Source organism: Suncus etruscus, chromosome 7, assembly GCF_024139225.1.
Source record: "Suncus etruscus isolate mSunEtr1 chromosome 7, mSunEtr1.pri.cur, whole genome shotgun sequence".
Lineage (NCBI taxonomy): Eukaryota > Metazoa > Chordata > Mammalia > Eulipotyphla > Soricidae > Suncus > Suncus etruscus.
The window spans coordinates 95959063-95975665 of record NC_064854.1 but is presented as its reverse complement, the minus strand read 5'-3'; the positions used below and the strand labels follow the sequence as shown (position 1 = coordinate 95975665).

At 44.7% G+C, this 16603-nt stretch overlaps 1 protein-coding gene across 1 annotated transcript in view; it reads left to right on the top strand.

Annotated features, from left to right (window-relative positions):
• Nucleotides 1–629: 629 nt before the first annotated feature.
• Nucleotides 630–16603, top strand: part of LOC126013683 (multidrug and toxin extrusion protein 1-like) — a 34718-nt gene continuing 18744 nt past the window's right edge. Inside the window, exons 1-6 of the mRNA XM_049776869.1 lie at nucleotides 630–801; nucleotides 9128–9229; nucleotides 10776–10844; nucleotides 12343–12491; nucleotides 13694–13736; nucleotides 15577–15621. Coding sequence (XP_049632826.1) covers nucleotides 667–801; nucleotides 9128–9229; nucleotides 10776–10844; nucleotides 12343–12491; nucleotides 13694–13736; nucleotides 15577–15621 — 543 coding nt within the window. The 5' untranslated portion in view covers nucleotides 630–666. The remainder of the gene's footprint in view (nucleotides 802–9127; nucleotides 9230–10775; nucleotides 10845–12342; nucleotides 12492–13693; nucleotides 13737–15576; nucleotides 15622–16603) is intronic.

The following is a 16603-nucleotide window of genomic DNA, read 5'->3' as shown; positions in this document are numbered from 1 at the left end:
TGAGAGCTCAAAATGGTGCTAGGCCCAAACACCGCCCAGCACTATCTCCAGCCACGACGAGTGCATGGGGGTTGGGGGGGTGGTTGTGGTAAAGGGGGTGCTTTGTATTTCACTTTTTAAATACACGCTAACCTTGTTCTCCTTTGGGAATCCTTGAAACACTTTTCTCGAGATACACACCCACTCTGCCGGCTTCCCCGTTATGACAATACTGACCAGCACCAGGCTGAAGGTGTGGGTGCAAGCGCTGCGCCCTCGGAACGCGCACCTGGCGGCTAGCCGGCAGGGTCAGGGCTGCAGGTCTCTCGGTCGTCCCAGACTCGTATCTGAACCTGAAACTCTCGGGGCGGCGCCGAACACAGACCAACCCTGGCGCCTAGGGCTCGGCGGACGCTTTCGCTTTGCTTCCAAACTTGGCCTTCCAAGACCAGCAGAACTTTGCCTTCCCAGCTCTTGCCAGGAGCGCGCGCGCTCGCAGAGGTGCGGCGGGACCAGGGGCGCGGCCAAGGTCGCCGAGCGCACCCCGCTCGCTCAGCCCGACTCCCGGCTCCGGCGGATTCGGGGGCTTCTGCCAGGGCAGGGCGGGGATTGCAAGAGAGCCCGCCCGCCCTGCACCCTCGGGCCGCCGCCTCCGCGTTCCTCCGGCGGTCGAACAGCGCCGGGCGCATGGAGGCCTCGGAGGACCCCGGGCCAGGACGCCGAAGTCGGGGAGCAAGCCCCGCGCGCCGCGGACCGCGCTGCCCGCCACTGTCCGAATTTCGGGGGGAGCTCTGGGAACTCTTGGTCCTGGCGGGCCCCGCGGTGAGTCGGGGGATTCAATTTCAAGCCGGTCCCGGAAGGTTGGGGACCCGCTGACCGTGTCCCCGGGACTGGGGGTGGTGGCGGCGCAGGAGCGGACCTGCGGGCCCGCAGTCCCCGTGCTTCCAACTTAGAACCTCAGCACCGTCCTCGGGGCGACCTGTCATGTCAGCTGGCGCAGCTGGCTAGTGCCCAACTTGGGGCTTTTTTGGGGAATGGGGACCATTCAAGGTTCCTGCTTTGGGTACGCATTTCAGCGATGTAAGTCAAAAATGACTGAATCTTGACTGGCACACGTTGTGTCCATACTCTGGCTATTGTACTAAACGCTGCAATGAACATAGATGTGCTTATAACTATTTGAACTGGCGGTGTGTGTGTGTGTGTGTGTGTGTGTGTGTGTGTGTGTGTGATCGCTGGACCATTTGGGAATGCTATTCTTAGGTTTGTGAGGGATCTCCTTAATGGTTTCCATAGTGTGTGTGATCGCTGGACCATTTGGGAATGCTATTCTTAGGTTTGTGAGGGATCTCCTTAATGGTTTCCTTAGTGGTATATATGCAGAATGGATGCTACTGAGGTTGAAGAAATCAATGAGGGGCTGGAACAATAGCATACCATAGTGGGGAGAGCGTTTGCCTTGCAAGAGGCCTACCCGTTTTGATTCCCGGCATCCCATATGGTCCCCCAAGCCTGCCAGAAGGGCAGAGCTCTTGAGTGCAGAGCTCTGAGAGCAGAGCCATGAGTAGCCGACTCCTGAGTGCCATCGGGTGTTCCTCTATTCCCCAAAAGAAAAAAATAAAGAACAATGAGATATTGCAGTTCTCTGCAATGTGTAAGGAATATAGACAAAAAGAATGCCAAGTAGGGAAGGGAAGGAAGGAAGTGGACTAGAAGTGTCATAGGGACAGTGGTAGAGGGTCGTGGACACTTTGGTGGTGGGAGTTCCAGTAACTGTGCACATCAATACTAAAAATAGCTATACTGTTGCGACTGTGTTACCTAAACAATAATTGTAAAATTAGGGGCCAGGAAGGTGGCGCTAGAGTAAGGTGTCTGCCTTGCAAGCGCTAGCGTAGGATGGACCGCGGTTCGATCCCCGGTTTGATCCCCCGGCGTCCCATATGGTTCCTCCAAGCCAGAAGTGATTTCTGAGCGCATAGCCAGGAGTAGCCCCTGAGCGTCAAACGGGTGTGGCCCAAAAACCAAAAAAAATTTTTGTAAAATTAATTATTAAAAAACAAATGATGAACTTAGAAATAAAGCAAGACCATGCAGGAATCTGGTTAGTTTAAAAACTAGCTGTTGAGTGTCAGTTGGGTAAACAATATTCTTGGTTTTGGAGGAGGAAGATCAATGGTCATGGCTTTAGATTTCCACAATGATTTCTTTGGAAGTACAGATAGAATCAGCCTCTGTTACGGAGAGCAACGGGATCCTTTCATTGCTTCATCCTCCCACCTATGTTTTAAGAAAGAGCTTTTAGGACTGGGATAGAGCATATGCTTAGTATGTGTGAGGCCCTGGGTTTGATCATCTTCACTCACTCCCTCTCTATGGAATATATTATAATATATACACAGAGTTACTATGTTCTATTTTGAATTGGGCACTCAACTATCTCTTTTATAAGCAATGTTGGCTTTTAAAAACCACAAGAGGGCCCGGAGAGATAGCACAGCGGTGTTTGCCTAGCAAGCAGCCGATCCAGGACCAAAGGTGGTTGGTTCGAATCCCGGTGTCCCATATGGTCCCCCGTGCCTGCCAGGAGCTATTTCTGAGCAGACAGCCAGGAGAAACCCCTGAGCAACGCCGGGAGTGGCCCAAAAACCAAAAAAATAAATAAATAAATAAATAAATAAAATAAAAACCACAAGAAATATAATCTCACTTATGTGTTCCTGCCAGAGGGCAGTATCCAGCAAGCATCCATTGGATGGAAAAGGGTGGTACTTTTGTTTGGGGGCCATACTTAGCAGTATTCGGGGATTACTCCTGGCTCTGCACTCAGAAATTACTCCTAGCAGGCTCAGGGGAGTATATGAGATGCTGGGGACCAACCCTGGGTTGGCTGCATGCAAGGCAAATGCTCTACCACTGTGGTGTTGCTCTGGTCCCACAGGTACATTTTTAAGGTAGACTTTCTTCACCTGCAAAAGATAAGGTGGACAGGTGTGATCCCCTGGCAAGGTGATGCCCTTGTCAACAGGATCCTGTGTGCACATGGTGTCAAGAGTTATGTTAGAGATAAAGCCATAAATGTCAGCCTATAGAACAGGATGAGATAGTGAGATTCTCTTGCAGAAAAGATTGCAAGAACACCTGGATTGAAATCTCACTCCCTTCAACTGTTTCCTGCTTTGATCTCAAGAGGTATGTTATGAAACAACTCTGTGAACTTGAGTAGTCTTGAAACCTTTTCTAGCCTCTGCTTAATCATTGAAAAAAATGAGGATAATAATCCTTGCTTCCTTGTAGAATTTCATCATATCCTTGCAGAACTGCCATGAAAATGATCTCTGTAAGCTGGTATTATTTTAACAGCACAAAAAAAAAAAACACCAGGGCTAGAGAGAGCACAGCAGCAGGGCTTTTGCCTTGCACACAGCCGACCCAGGACAGATGGGGGTTTGAATCCCAGCATCCCATATGGTCCCCCAAATCTGCCAGGAGCGACTTCTGAGTACAGAGCCAGGAGTAACTTCTGAGCACCACCGGGTCTGACCCCAAAACAAAATATATAAATAAACACACCAGGTCACTCTGCTAAGCACTTTAGTGACCTGGTCTGATGTAGGGCCTTTCGAAATCCTGGAATAAGCACTAGATCTGTGTGCGCGTATATTTGACTTTTGTTGTTACCAATTAACAGATTCCTGTAGGAAAAGTAGAAAACCAAGACAAATAAGATAAAAACCTCTAAAATTTTACCACTGAGATTGGAAATCTTCCTTTTAGTGATTGGGGACATTCATATCTGACAGCTTCCCTCAGTGAGAGAGTCCACACTATTTTTAAGTTTCCTATGAATTGTTTATGAAGTCGGTGCCTGTAAGTCTCCACTTTGTTCCCTTCTGCTAAAAGTTTACTATTTGACCCACTTCTTTGCCTACTCAAAAGTCCTACACTTTGTTCTCCAAGGCTTCCTGAGAAGCTAGGAGACACCCCCAATCTGGAGCTCCTGTCTATGATTTTCTCTCTCCCACTCACATTCTTCCCTCCAGGCTTCACATATTAGTGCTGCTGAAATTTAAATCTTGCTGGGACTCACCACTCTCTCACCAAGCTTTAAATGAGGCTTGTAAGGAGGGAAGGTCTATAGCTAGACACAAAGAAAAGAGTGTAAGATGAATTACGTACAGTAGAAAAGATGCTATCTGAGCTCTCTGAGCATTTCCATTTGTCCTACAGAGAGCTTTCAAAAATGTATTTGTGTATTGAGAGAAGGTTGAAATTACCTAGGCAAAGGCATTTCAGGCATGCTTTTTTATTTGTCATTATCACCTCTTCCATAGACTAAAATATCAGAAAAGGAATCTTGTTGAGGGAGACGGATTAGCTGCTTTCCACCAGCTTGATCTGTGCAAAGTATCAACAAGGATATAGAAACAGTAGAATTGCCTATGGTGGGAAAGGGAAGACATAATAGAAAGCTGAAAAATTTGTAGAGCTCTGTGTGCAGAAAAACCTAGGAAGGCCCTGCTATTTGGGAGTAATAGTGGTGGCGAAGGAGAGAAAGGTCTGCTGCAGTGGAGGACAGGAAAGCCATGAAAGTCATGTTCATGTGCTGGGAAAAGGGGTGATAATTAGCAAGAAGTACTTCTTAAAGCTTGTAAGATTGAACAGGAGCAGTTTTTAGAGGCAGAAAACTCTTGAGGTGAATTGATAAAGATGTAAAGGGAGAGTGTTGTCTATCTGGAATGTGAGTGCTGAAGAAGTATTCCATGATGGAGTGGGTGGTTGGAGGAAGTGGCAGTCCTCCAGGACTCCCTTTCTCTTCCCCATCCTCATCAAAGTCTGATGATCTTCTTTCCCTGATCCCAGTCCAGACATCTTTAGTCTCCAATTGATCTCTCCCCTTTCCAACTCATGGCCCAAAGTGTTCTACCTACAGCTACTGAACTCCATGATCCTCTGTCCTTGATCTTTAAGACCCCCTAGAACTTGGACAGCTTCTTCTTTTTTGGTCATTCGGGCCACACCCGTTTGATGCTCAAGGGTTACTCCTGGCTAAGCGCTCAGAAATTGCCCCTGGCTTGGAGGGACCATATGGGACACTGGGGGATCAAACCACGGTCCTTCCTTGGCTAGCGCTTGCAAGGCAGACACCTTACCTCTAGCGCCACCTCGCCGGCCCCACGGACAGCTTCTTTATCTCTGAGACACCCCTGTCATTTTTTGTTACTTGAGCCATGTTCACTACTGTGAAATCTCTTGCTATTTCTCTTCCCTCAGTCTAGAATATTCACTCTGGACTGAAGTCACTTTCACCTATAGCTCTCTTGGATTGTGCTCTTAGGGTACCTTTGTTCTTTCTTGTGCTCCTCACCTATATAAGGATGCCTTTGTCTTCTACACTACAAGTTCCATGGGGTAGAAAAAGAGTCATGGTTTTCCTCATGTGTACCCTTACATCTAGTATACTCCCAATTCACTGGGCCAAATGAGCCATTTGAGAGTCAGGGGATTTGGGGTCTGGTTCCTCCTCTGCCATTCAGTAGCCGCATGAAATTGGGCTAGTTGCCTATTGGTGTGGCACATGAGGAAGGTTTATATACATTTCTCCTCTGGCATCTGGCCCTGGCAACAGCCTTTGGAAACTGTCAGATGAAGAAATGTTATTATTAATTGCTGCCTAACCCAAAGAGTCTCTGGAACAACAATATGACCTTTTATTTGCTGCCCAGTTAGTTACACACTGAACTACTGCAAGTTTGTGTTCTGTTGAGATAGTCATTGAAATGTCTGGGAGATCCAGCCTTTGCTTAAATTGGTTCATTCCCTGGACACAACTACATGCTGTCTTCTGTCTTGCTGTGGGTATTTTGGCAGAACATGTTTTGAAAACCACCCTTCCAGCTGGGTATCAGAAGGTTGTATGGGACATTAAAGTCATATCTGGTATCTGTGGCAGATACACTCTGGCTTTAGAGCTGTTGCAGAAAAGTATACCCTTCATTGAATATACACACATATACATACACACTTGTATATGCACACTGTCACATACTTGTCACATAGACACCCACAAGCCTCTGTACATACATAGAGGTGTCATATTATAAAACTCAGGGCCCATCAGAGTAGAAAAGTGTCTCCCCAGTGGTGGATTAAGGGTAGTTAAGCATGTGATCATCTGAACCCTCATAGCCTAGATTTAGCAATTTAGGTCTGGTTTCGGGGCAGTCAGAGGGCCTCTGTGGGCCATGTGGACTAGCCTCATTGTCCTTCAGTGCTCACACACTAGCCTTGGGGAACTCAGCCCCAGGAGTGTGTTTCCTGAAAAGACTCCAGGAGCAGCATAGACTGGACATTAGCTTCACTTCAGTCTTTTACTTCCAGAGGCATTGCCATTGGGAGGGCTGAAAAGGGGCACAGACCTGAACAGCATTAACAAGCCTTTACATTGGGGGACACACAACAGTTGACGCTCAGGTGTTACTCCTGGCTATGTGCTCAGAAATCGCTCCTGGCTTGGAGGGACCATATGGGATGCTGGGGGATGCAACTGTGGTCCATCCTAGACTAGTGCTTGCAAGGCAGAAACCTTACCTCTAGCACCACCGCTCTGGCCCCAAGCCTTTACATTTTTAGCACCTATTCCATCTTCTGGAGAATGAGCCCTCCACCCCTAGAAGTCTACCCAGAGATCCAGAAAGTTCCAGCTAGCCCTGGTCAGGGTGAGAGGAAGTTTTAAAGCAGCCTAAATAAGTCAGGTCGGGTCCAAGGTGCAGCTCAAAGTCCTGAGGAGAGACTTAGAGTGGTTCCTAGAGCTCAACATCTGAAATTAACCTGAAGCCAAAAGAAGACTAAGGAAACAGCCTGGTCTGGTGCCTTGAGACCCAGGTCCTGTGTCCTGGGAGAAACAGAGAATCAATATGATTCTAGAAGCGATTCCACCTCTAAGAGGTACCTGGCTGTCCACACCGGTGCGGGTCAGTGCTCCACGCCCGAATCCATTGGCTTGTGTCCCGGTCTGGAACCTGGTTCCAGGGGAGGCTTGCCCGGTTTCCTGGCCAGGCTCTAAGCACCAGCACCTCGAGTCCCACCTTGCCATCAGGCCCCATCCTGGTGCTGACCCTGTCTCAAGGTAGTCGGCTCGGTCGCCTCCATGCAGGCACCCCTTAGACAAGAGTTGCCTGTCGCCTCGGGCCTTTGACTACCACTCCTTAGCCCCAGTGTGTGTGCTTGGGAGGGTCCCCTTGCGTGGAGTGGCTGCTCCCTGCAGTTAGGTGTACCGTAGAAAGGCTGCTAGTGACCCAAGCAACAGGGAGATTGAGGCACCTTCTTCTGGTTTGGCACTGCTTGACCCAGAATCCCAGGGAATGAAAAGGGGCCTCGAGGCTGTGAGGGCGACTGAGGCCTGTCCTGGGAACCAATGGGGAACCCAGGAGGCACCTCCACAAGCCGAGATGATGGAGCTACCTCCCCACTCTGGTCTCTGTACTCCAGTCAGGGCGAGGCGGAAGCCGTATCCCCTTGTTTGCCTCGCCTTCTTCTGCATCTAGGATAGTTCACCTTTCCTGGCAATTAGCCTCCATCCCTGTGTCAACTAGCGGCCACCCCAGTGCCAGATCTCCACCAAAAAGCTTGATAAGCAACTGAAAGAAGAAAAAGGAATGTGCGACAACATAGTTTATAGTTGAGTTTTAGGCAAGCACTGCCTTTGTTACCCCTGAGCATCACCAGGTATGGCCCCCAAACCAAAAGTAAAAAAATAAATCAATTAATGCTCCTCTGAGCACTGCTGGTATGATCCCCATCAATGCCAAGTCAATTATCCAAAAGGCAAAACGGCACCATGTAGACCCTTTGGTGAGCAAAGTGGGGTGGGTGAGGCAGGAAGGCTTGAAGGAGAAAGGGACCAGCCTTGAGATGTACTGACAAAGGCGTGTGTGTTTGTGTGTGTGTGTGTGTGTGTGTGTGTGTGTGGTTTTCTTTAGCTTTGTTTCTCTACACATCTGTATCCTTGCTTTCAAAGAACAGTGTTAAAATTTTGTGAAATTACTCTTCCTTGCTTATGTTTTTTATTTCTTCATATTTTTTGTTCATTTGTGCCACATCTCAAAGAGTTCAGGACTTCCTGAATAACCTGAATAACCTTCCTGAATAACCTCTTTAGTAACCATATGAGGTGCTGGGGATTGAACCTGGGCCAGTTGCATGCAAGGCCTTACTCTATAGTATCTCTCTGGTCCCTCTTTTTACTCTTTAAGTACTTTTTGAAGGAGGAAGACCAAAAGCCTGTCGCGTTATTCATTGCACAAATATTAAAACAGTGAAGGAATTAAAAAAAATGTTATAGAAGTATCACTTAAACCCCCACCCTGACTCTGATCTCTCCAGGTGTTATGATCAGATGCAAGGTGATTTTTCACTCTACTCATAGGAAAAGGTAAAACATGAACATTTTCTTTTGGTGCACTGTAGAGTTTTCTGTGACTGCACTTAGCAATAGATATAAAACAGTTATTCTCCTGACAATATCTAAAACTATACCTATTTTTTTTAAAACAAGACCATCTATTTTCTGATACTCTTTTATACATTATGTTTTGGAAAGAGATTTCTAAGGGTCAGTTTGAACTTAGAAACAAAACCTGCAAATTGAAAATAATTTTAAAAAGAAACTGAGACCTCAGAGAAACAAAAGGGGCTCTGCAAAGCTAAAAGTTTCACTTTGAGGGGCCAAAGTAGTGGCACAGCAGTAGGGCATTTGCCTTGCACGTGGCTGACCCAGGACAGACCTCAGTTCTATCCCCGGCATTCCATATGGTCCCCCCCCCCCCAGTGCCTGCCAGGAGTGATTTCTGAGCACAGAGCCAGGAGTAACCCCTGAACGCAGCTGGATGTGACCCCAAAACAAAAACAAAACAAGACAAAAAAGGTGAGAACATTCTCCAAAATGTGATTCAATTACTTTTTCTGATTAGGGTGTTGTTTTGATTTTTTTTTTTAATATTTCAGAAGCTCACACCCCTCTGACTTCTGTCAGAGACTCACAGAGAGTAAGTTCCCTGGTGCTGGGAGTGGAGTCTGGAGGGCAGACATGCTACTTTCTCTGTGCAGGTTGGCCTGATTTATAGACCTTTGTTTTCCATCTTTCCAGTTCTTGGCCCAGCTGATGGTATTTCTGATCAGTTTCATAAGCTCTGTGTTCTGTGGTCACCTGGGGAAGCTGGAACTAGATGCCGTCACACTCGCCATTGCAGTATGTATGGGACTTTCTGATATAAATTTATGAAAATAATTTGTACTACTTTATTCTTGCTGAGGTTGCAAATGACCACAATATGGTGACTTAAAACAGCACAAATTTATTATCATAACTATTGGAGGACAGAAGTAAATTTGAGGTCCCAAATCAAGTTGTTAGAAGGGCTGTACTCCTATTTCTGTTTGTAATCTTAATTGTCCTTGACCATGTACCTTCAAATATTTCCAGATCTAGGAGTTAGACTGGAAACACTTTGTGTGGTGGGGAGCATGAGTCCTCCACCTGAGCTCATTTGTAATCCATGAAGCTTGGGCTTTAGCTTTTGGTCCCACAGCTAAGAGAAGGGACTCATAAATGAGGGTGTTGAAGTCTGACTCTGAAGCTTCATCAAGAGGAACCTTTAGCATTGTCTCGTCCCACACTATTTGTCACCCTGAGAGTCTTGATCTGGAATGGCAACTACAAGAGAAACCCTACGCCCTAGTGTCCAACCTAAAATTGGATGGAATCCCAATCTTTGTATCCTGGATATAAACCCCCTCCCCAAAGTCAAAGGACTATCTTTAATCTTTGGATTAGCTGGCATTGTCAGTGGACCAGTTTATTATTTATAGAAAAAAAGATTCATGGTTTTCAGCAGCACCTGTTCCCTGTTCTTCTCAGCCCCTCACTTCCATTTGCTCCCCAGGGCCACATTGAATTTTACCACCTGATTTCTCCTGGTAGTTAAACTTGGTCTCCCTGAACTGTGACACTACACTGATTGAATCCCTAGGCCCACTGAGGTTATTTTGTTTTCAGTCTGTTCCTGGTAACCTCAGGGAGAGAGAGTGATTCTAGACAGTGAGAATATCAGGTGTCCTCAACCCATTCCCTGATTTGAGGGCACTACTTTGCCCCCCACTCCTTGTTGTTGATCTCTGTCAAGACAAGTATACCTGGAAAATCTGACATACCAGCCTTTTTGTAGGGTAAGGGTGTTGTGCTCAGGGCCTAATCCTGGCTCTTGCATAGGAGTGATCCTTGGCAACATACATGAAGCTGCCAGGGATCACTCCTGGCATATAGTACTAGGGGTTGATCAGTTGCAAGCAAGGCAAGCACTTTACTCATGGTACTGCTTTTCCAGTCTGTGTACTCTAGTCTTCACTTTAGTATCCACTCCTGCACTCCCAGAGTCCTTTTAGGTACTGTAACTGGTCATGCTTGACCATGAACAAGTGAACTCTTCAGAACTTCTGCCATTCTATGTCACATTTCTTTCAGGAAGGCTATGTCATCCTCTGTAACTGAGGAGCAAATGCCTAGGACTTAAAAAGGAAAGAAGATATGCAAGATAGTCCCTTGACTTAAGCTTTTGTTCCCACTTTAAAACTTGTGCCTTTTAAATGAAGTCATCCCAAAGGAGCTCTGCAGGGGCCCCAGATAGGTAACTTAAAGTTGAGTTAGAGTTGACAGGAGCACTGTGTATATTGATCAGAGCAGAGAGAATTTGTCTACTTTTTTCTCCTGTAATTCATGATCTTGTGCTTATACTCAGGTTATTAATGTCACTGGAATCTCTGTTGGGTTCGGTTTATCCTCTGCTTGTGACACTCTCATCTCCCAGGTAAGTGGAGACTGTAAGTCTCTCTCATAGTGACCTTGGACACTTTTTCTGGAAGAGTTGGAAGACCCCCGACAGTCCAAAGCTCGAGTCTATGTTCAGTGGAAGGGACCCCTGTGCAAACACTGGCAGGATGTTTTGTCAGCCATTTATTCCAGAACTTGCTCTCTTTAATATGCATTTGGAAGTCATTCGAGCTAGTGAACTAGTGTTTATTTGCCTGACCAAAGGGGTGGGGAGTACCTTCTATTGCTTTTCATGTTTCTGAATGAGGTACATCCCTGGTTCTCAAGCTTTTATATATATGTATATATGTATGTATGTAAATTCACTTAGAGGGCATATTCCCTTGGAGGACTCAGGTTGGTGGCCAGCTAGTAAATGTTTAAAGGTATGGTCCTTTAAGGTCCTGAGGTGCAGGAGGGAAATCTCTAGTGAGTAGGGTTTTCTATTTCCAGTGGTATAAGCACTCTTCAACCTTTTTATACTTGTGCACTGGCCCTGCTCTGGACACTAGTCCATAGACCCACTATTATAACCAAGATGGTCAAGCAGTGGTTTTCTACACTTGCAGATTGGCACCAGTCTGTGAGCCTGTGGTTAAGAACACTGGTGTGAGCAACTCACTCTATTTCAAGTTATTCTCAAGCTATGGAGAGCTGAGAATGATGATGGAGAGAAGTCTGAATACCTGCTGTGAGATGTACACAGTCTGGCTTTTGCAAGCCTACAAGTTTTGATAGTTCCATATTTTTATTCCTGGCCGCCAAAAACCTTTAGTTTCTGCTTAAGGTATACACCCAAGTCTCTAAATTTCTTTCTCTTGTTTTTTTATTTGTTTGTTTGTCTTTGGGGTACTACATCTAACTGTGCTTAGGGATTACTCCTGGCTCTGTATTCAGAATCACCCTTGTAGAGTTTATAGTACATGTGGGGTAGGCTGTGTGTAAGGCAAGTATCTTTGTTATATTATCTCTCTGGCCCCAGTTCTACATTTTTAACAAGTTTCCAGGTGATATAACCTCAAATGTACATTAAAATCACATGGGAGCTTTATCCTTTAAAAAAAATAGTGTCAGTTAAATTCAGACTTTTCTTATGCAACCCTGGATCCATGTTTGTTTGTTTGTTTGTTTGTTGGCTTTTTGGGGGAGCCACACGCGGTGATGCTTGAGGATTATTCCTGGTATTTCTCAGAAATCGCTCCTGGCTTGGGGGACCATATGAGACGCTGGAGAATCGAACCGCAGTTCGTCCTAGGTTAGCAAGTGCAAGGCAAATGCCCTACCACTTGTGCCACCACTCCAGCTCCAGGGGTCCATATTTTTAAACTGTTCATTCTGATGACTAATGAACAGACAAATGTGAGGACCATGAGTACCTAAGGAACATGGCAGTATCTGGGGTAATGTGTCTTTAGGAAGCATGACTCAAGTCCTATAATGAGAGCTATGAGAGTGCCATGCTATGCTGATAGTTCGTTTTGGCTGTGTGCACCCAGACCTATGGAAGCCGAAACTTGAAGCATGTGGGAGTCATCCTGCAGAAAGGTGTGCTCATGCTGCTTCTCTGCTGCTTCCCCTGCTGGGCCCTCTTCATCAACACAGAGCAGATCCTGCTCCTCTTCAGGCAGGACCCGGATGTATCCAGGTAAAATGGCATATATTCCATAGTAGGACTGGTGGGAATGGAGCCTATCTTAGTCGAAGATGGTCCCCTCTTAAATTTCATCTCTGGGAATCGGCAAAATTTGTAATTTCAGGGCCCGGAGAGATAGCACAGCAGCGTTTGCCTTGCAAGCAGCCAATCCAGGACCAAAGGTGGTTGGTTCGAATCCCAGTGTCCCATATGGTCCCCCTGTGCCTGCCAGGAGCTATTTCTGAGCAAACAGCCAGGAGTAACCCCTGAGCACCGCCGGGTGTGGCCCAAAAAACCAAAAAAAAAAATTTTGTAATTTTATCTACTGAGAAAGATTAGAAGTGTCTTTAGTTGACTTCTACCAGGACTTTCCACACCTGTTCTCTAAGATCTTAGATCTATCAGGGTAATAAGATTTGCAAACATCTCCATTCTTCCATATCATTTCAAGATAATAGCTTGTGATTGTTTATAATTTTGTGACATTTGACTGATTGATATCTATCCCCTGAGTGCCTTAAAAACTCACCCATGCCTGTCCTCATTTTCCCCATTTTCTTTTTAATTGGTTCAGTGTATGGCCTCAGCTTCAATTTCTTTCAAAGCTCTCCCATATGATTCCAATGTCACCAAGTTTGAGAGTCTTTGGTTTTTCAAAATTAAAATCTTTAAAAGTACCTATCCTGATTAATATTTAAAAAGTACTTATCCTGAACCAGTATCTCTGAATCTGATGGACATTTGACAATGTTGCTCAAGAGTTTTCATTATTAAAACTCATAGTTGGCACAGTTACTTATGCTGGAAAACATCTTACAATGCACAGAAAATATTCTCACTGTAGGGAACAATCCAGCTGGGGTTAAAACCCCTGCCATAGGCCTAAAGACTTGGAAGAACCAAGAGGGTTTAGTGTAGTTATAAGATAGTTAATTTTTTGGTGTAAATGTTCACATTTGCCTTATTTTCAGTCTAATCCCATTCATTTAGGAGAAGGCAAGAATGAGAAAAGAGGGGTTGGAGCCAATAATATAGTGGGTAGGACATTTGCTTTGCATGCAATTAACTTGGGTTTAATTCCCAGCATCCCATATGGTCCCCCAAGCTCTGCCAGGAGTAACCCCTGAGTATTGCCAGGAGTGGCCCAAAGCAAACAAAAGAGAATGAAAAAGAACTATCAATTGGTTAATCTTCCTTTTCTTTTCATTTTATAGGCTTACCCAGACTTATGTCATGATCTTTATTCCAGCTCTTCCTGTAAGTTTGTTAGGGTTAGGGGGATTAATAGGGTTCTGTCCTTTAAAAAAAAAAAGTATTACTTTATTTAAACAATTTGGTTTACAAAATTTGCTCACAATAAATACAGTTATTTCTGACATTCTATATCAAACACCAGTTCCACCACCAGTGTAACATTCCTTCCATCATTGTCTTCTAAGCCTGTCCCATAGCAGGTATGACTGACTTACTTAATATTGCTTGTTATAATTAAATAGTAATGGAATCATTCCCAAAAATCTACTAAAAGAAAATTTGTTAAAATTGTCACATCTCACTAAGAAGTCATTAAGACATTGTCTGAAGATTATTAGGTTGTTTGTTGGTAGTTGAGCATTCTGTATTATTACTTTTATTTGTTGAGCTTAGGTAGCTTCTATGATAATTTAACATCTAATTTGGAATTTTCTTACTGGGATGTTGATATTGAAAAATTTGGAGGTGTCGCAAGGCCTAAAATTGCTTCAGGAATTTCAAAATCTGTGAGCTGGGCTGATGAGCTGACATGGCAGAAGTTGTGGATCTTCTGTGTGGCTTCCAGGGTCTCCAAAAACAGAAGGTGGGAAGGGATTATAGAGGGGGAGGCCGGCCTGACTCTAAGACCCCAGAGTTCTTAGCCCCAAAATGGGCACATCTGAGATTTTAGTCACTTAGGTATCAATGGAAAAGCAGTGACGTTGGGCCATTGGCGTGGTGGCAGTTGTGGGGTATGCATACAGCTGCCAAGGCCTTAGCAAGGTATGAACTTGACCCACATTCCTAAGAGAGTTCCTTCTTGAGGCCCAGTTGTGAAAGATAGCAGAGGTCTGTGTCTGGATGAATTTACTCAGTCTGATATGATTCCCACATTTGGTATTGGTGGCTCTAATTTTGCCCATAAAAGACAAACCTTTGTTCCTCAAGGAAAACTAGGATTAAGGCTAGTAAGACGATGGGCTACTGTCCCAAACAGAGTTGGTGAGGGCTTTGGAAGCACTCATGCAGAAGTACATAGATAATTTTGTATGAAATTTTCACACTGGGTATTTCTCTGAACATTTAGACCTTTTATGGTTTTTGTTTTTGGTTTTGCTTGCTAAATGTGATCACACAGAGCCTTAGGTGCATGTTAGTACTGACCCAGTCATGTTTTGTCAATGAATAATCTCAGTTGGCATTAATTACTAGTGTAGAAGATTAGTTTGCCAGGAAAGCCATGAAAGATAAGGGGCACAGAGTAGGCATCTGTTTTCTCACCATTTGGAAGCTTTGGAATGAAAGTGTTACTGGAAAGATTTCCTCTGAGGCCTTTCTCCTTGGTTTGCAAATGACCATACTCTTGCCTTTTCTCTTGTGTCCTTGGGTTTCTGTGTTTTCTAATTAGGACACAATCCTGTTGGATCAGGCTTCACTCTAATTCCCTATTTTTAACTCAGTCACTTCTTAAAAAAGTTTATCTCCAAATAGTTATCTTAGGAGGTAGAACAACACATGAATTTATAGGGGCCACATATCAGCCATTAACAGTAACCCCCTACTCTTATAGTAGCTATTGTGCTCATTAGTTTATCCTGAAATATTTCAAATTTATTATGCTTTAATTATTGCACTAATGGAACTACAAGTGAACCTTTAAGGGAGATCAAGGTTTCTTGTAATACATTTGTAAAAGGTTTTGAAACCCTTTGCCCTAGACAACCTGGCTCCTACCTCTACCCATGTCCCTTCCTAGGCTAACTGAGGGAACAGAGGCAGCCAAACTGTGGCTCCCAGGCTCTCTGCTTCTTGAAAAGTCAAAATGTTAACATTTATATAACTTTGTCTTTTTTTTTTCTCATAGGCAACCTTTCTTTATACATTGCAAGTCAAATATTTGCTCAATCAGGTAATGCAGACTTTCTCTTTTCTCTTTTTTGGGGTGGAGGAAGGCTCACAGACCTTACAGGAGCTTATGATTTTCTTTCTGGCATCATGGAACCCTGAAAACAATGAGGTATAAGGGAGACAAGGGTGAAATTGGCCTCTGGAAGTTACCAAAAATGTTTTCCTATTTATGCTCCCAGGATTTTGGCAGTGAGGTTTTCGTTAAATGATATCAAAGAAAGGACAGATTGCTTTTTATTCTGAAAAATCCATATTTGGTTCCCATTTGTAAATATTGCCATTGGCAGGCTTAAATTTAGAACTGCAGTGTTTTTTGGCTCTATATTATAACCTAGGTCCAGGACTAGAAAGATAACATGCTTGCCTTGTACATAGTTTGCCTTGACTATAGCTGAGCCATGTTCGATCCCCAGTATCATATGTATTCTCTGAGCCCTGCCATAAGTGATCCCTGAGTACAAAGTCAGGAGTAAACCCAGGTGTGGCCTCGTCCCTCACTTCTCCCCAAAATAACCAAGATTCTTGGAAGTGAGGGCATATGTCTGGCACCTCCTTATAGTACACCCATCATACTCTAAGTATCCACCTCTGTTCTGGTCTTTCTGAAAGGCCCCACTTTCATTCATGGGGACTTGAAAGCACACACTGTAATATTGTCTCATGCCATTCAGAATTTTCATGACAATGGTCATATATCAAAGGCAAATTGCTGGCATTCTAAATTCATATCGTCTGATACATACGGCAAACTTGACCTCTTACTAGTGCACCACAAGTCTGATCCTCTGCTTTCCTGAACTCCACTCAATTATGGCATTGTGCCCTTTATCCATTTTTTTGTTGTTACTATTGTTGTAGTGACCACACCCAGCAGTGCTTGGTTTTTTAACTCAGAGCCTCCTGAATGCAAAGCATGTCATCTACCACTTGATTCCCATCCCTAGTCCCATCTATTCTTTCTGTATCCCATCATCTATCACGAT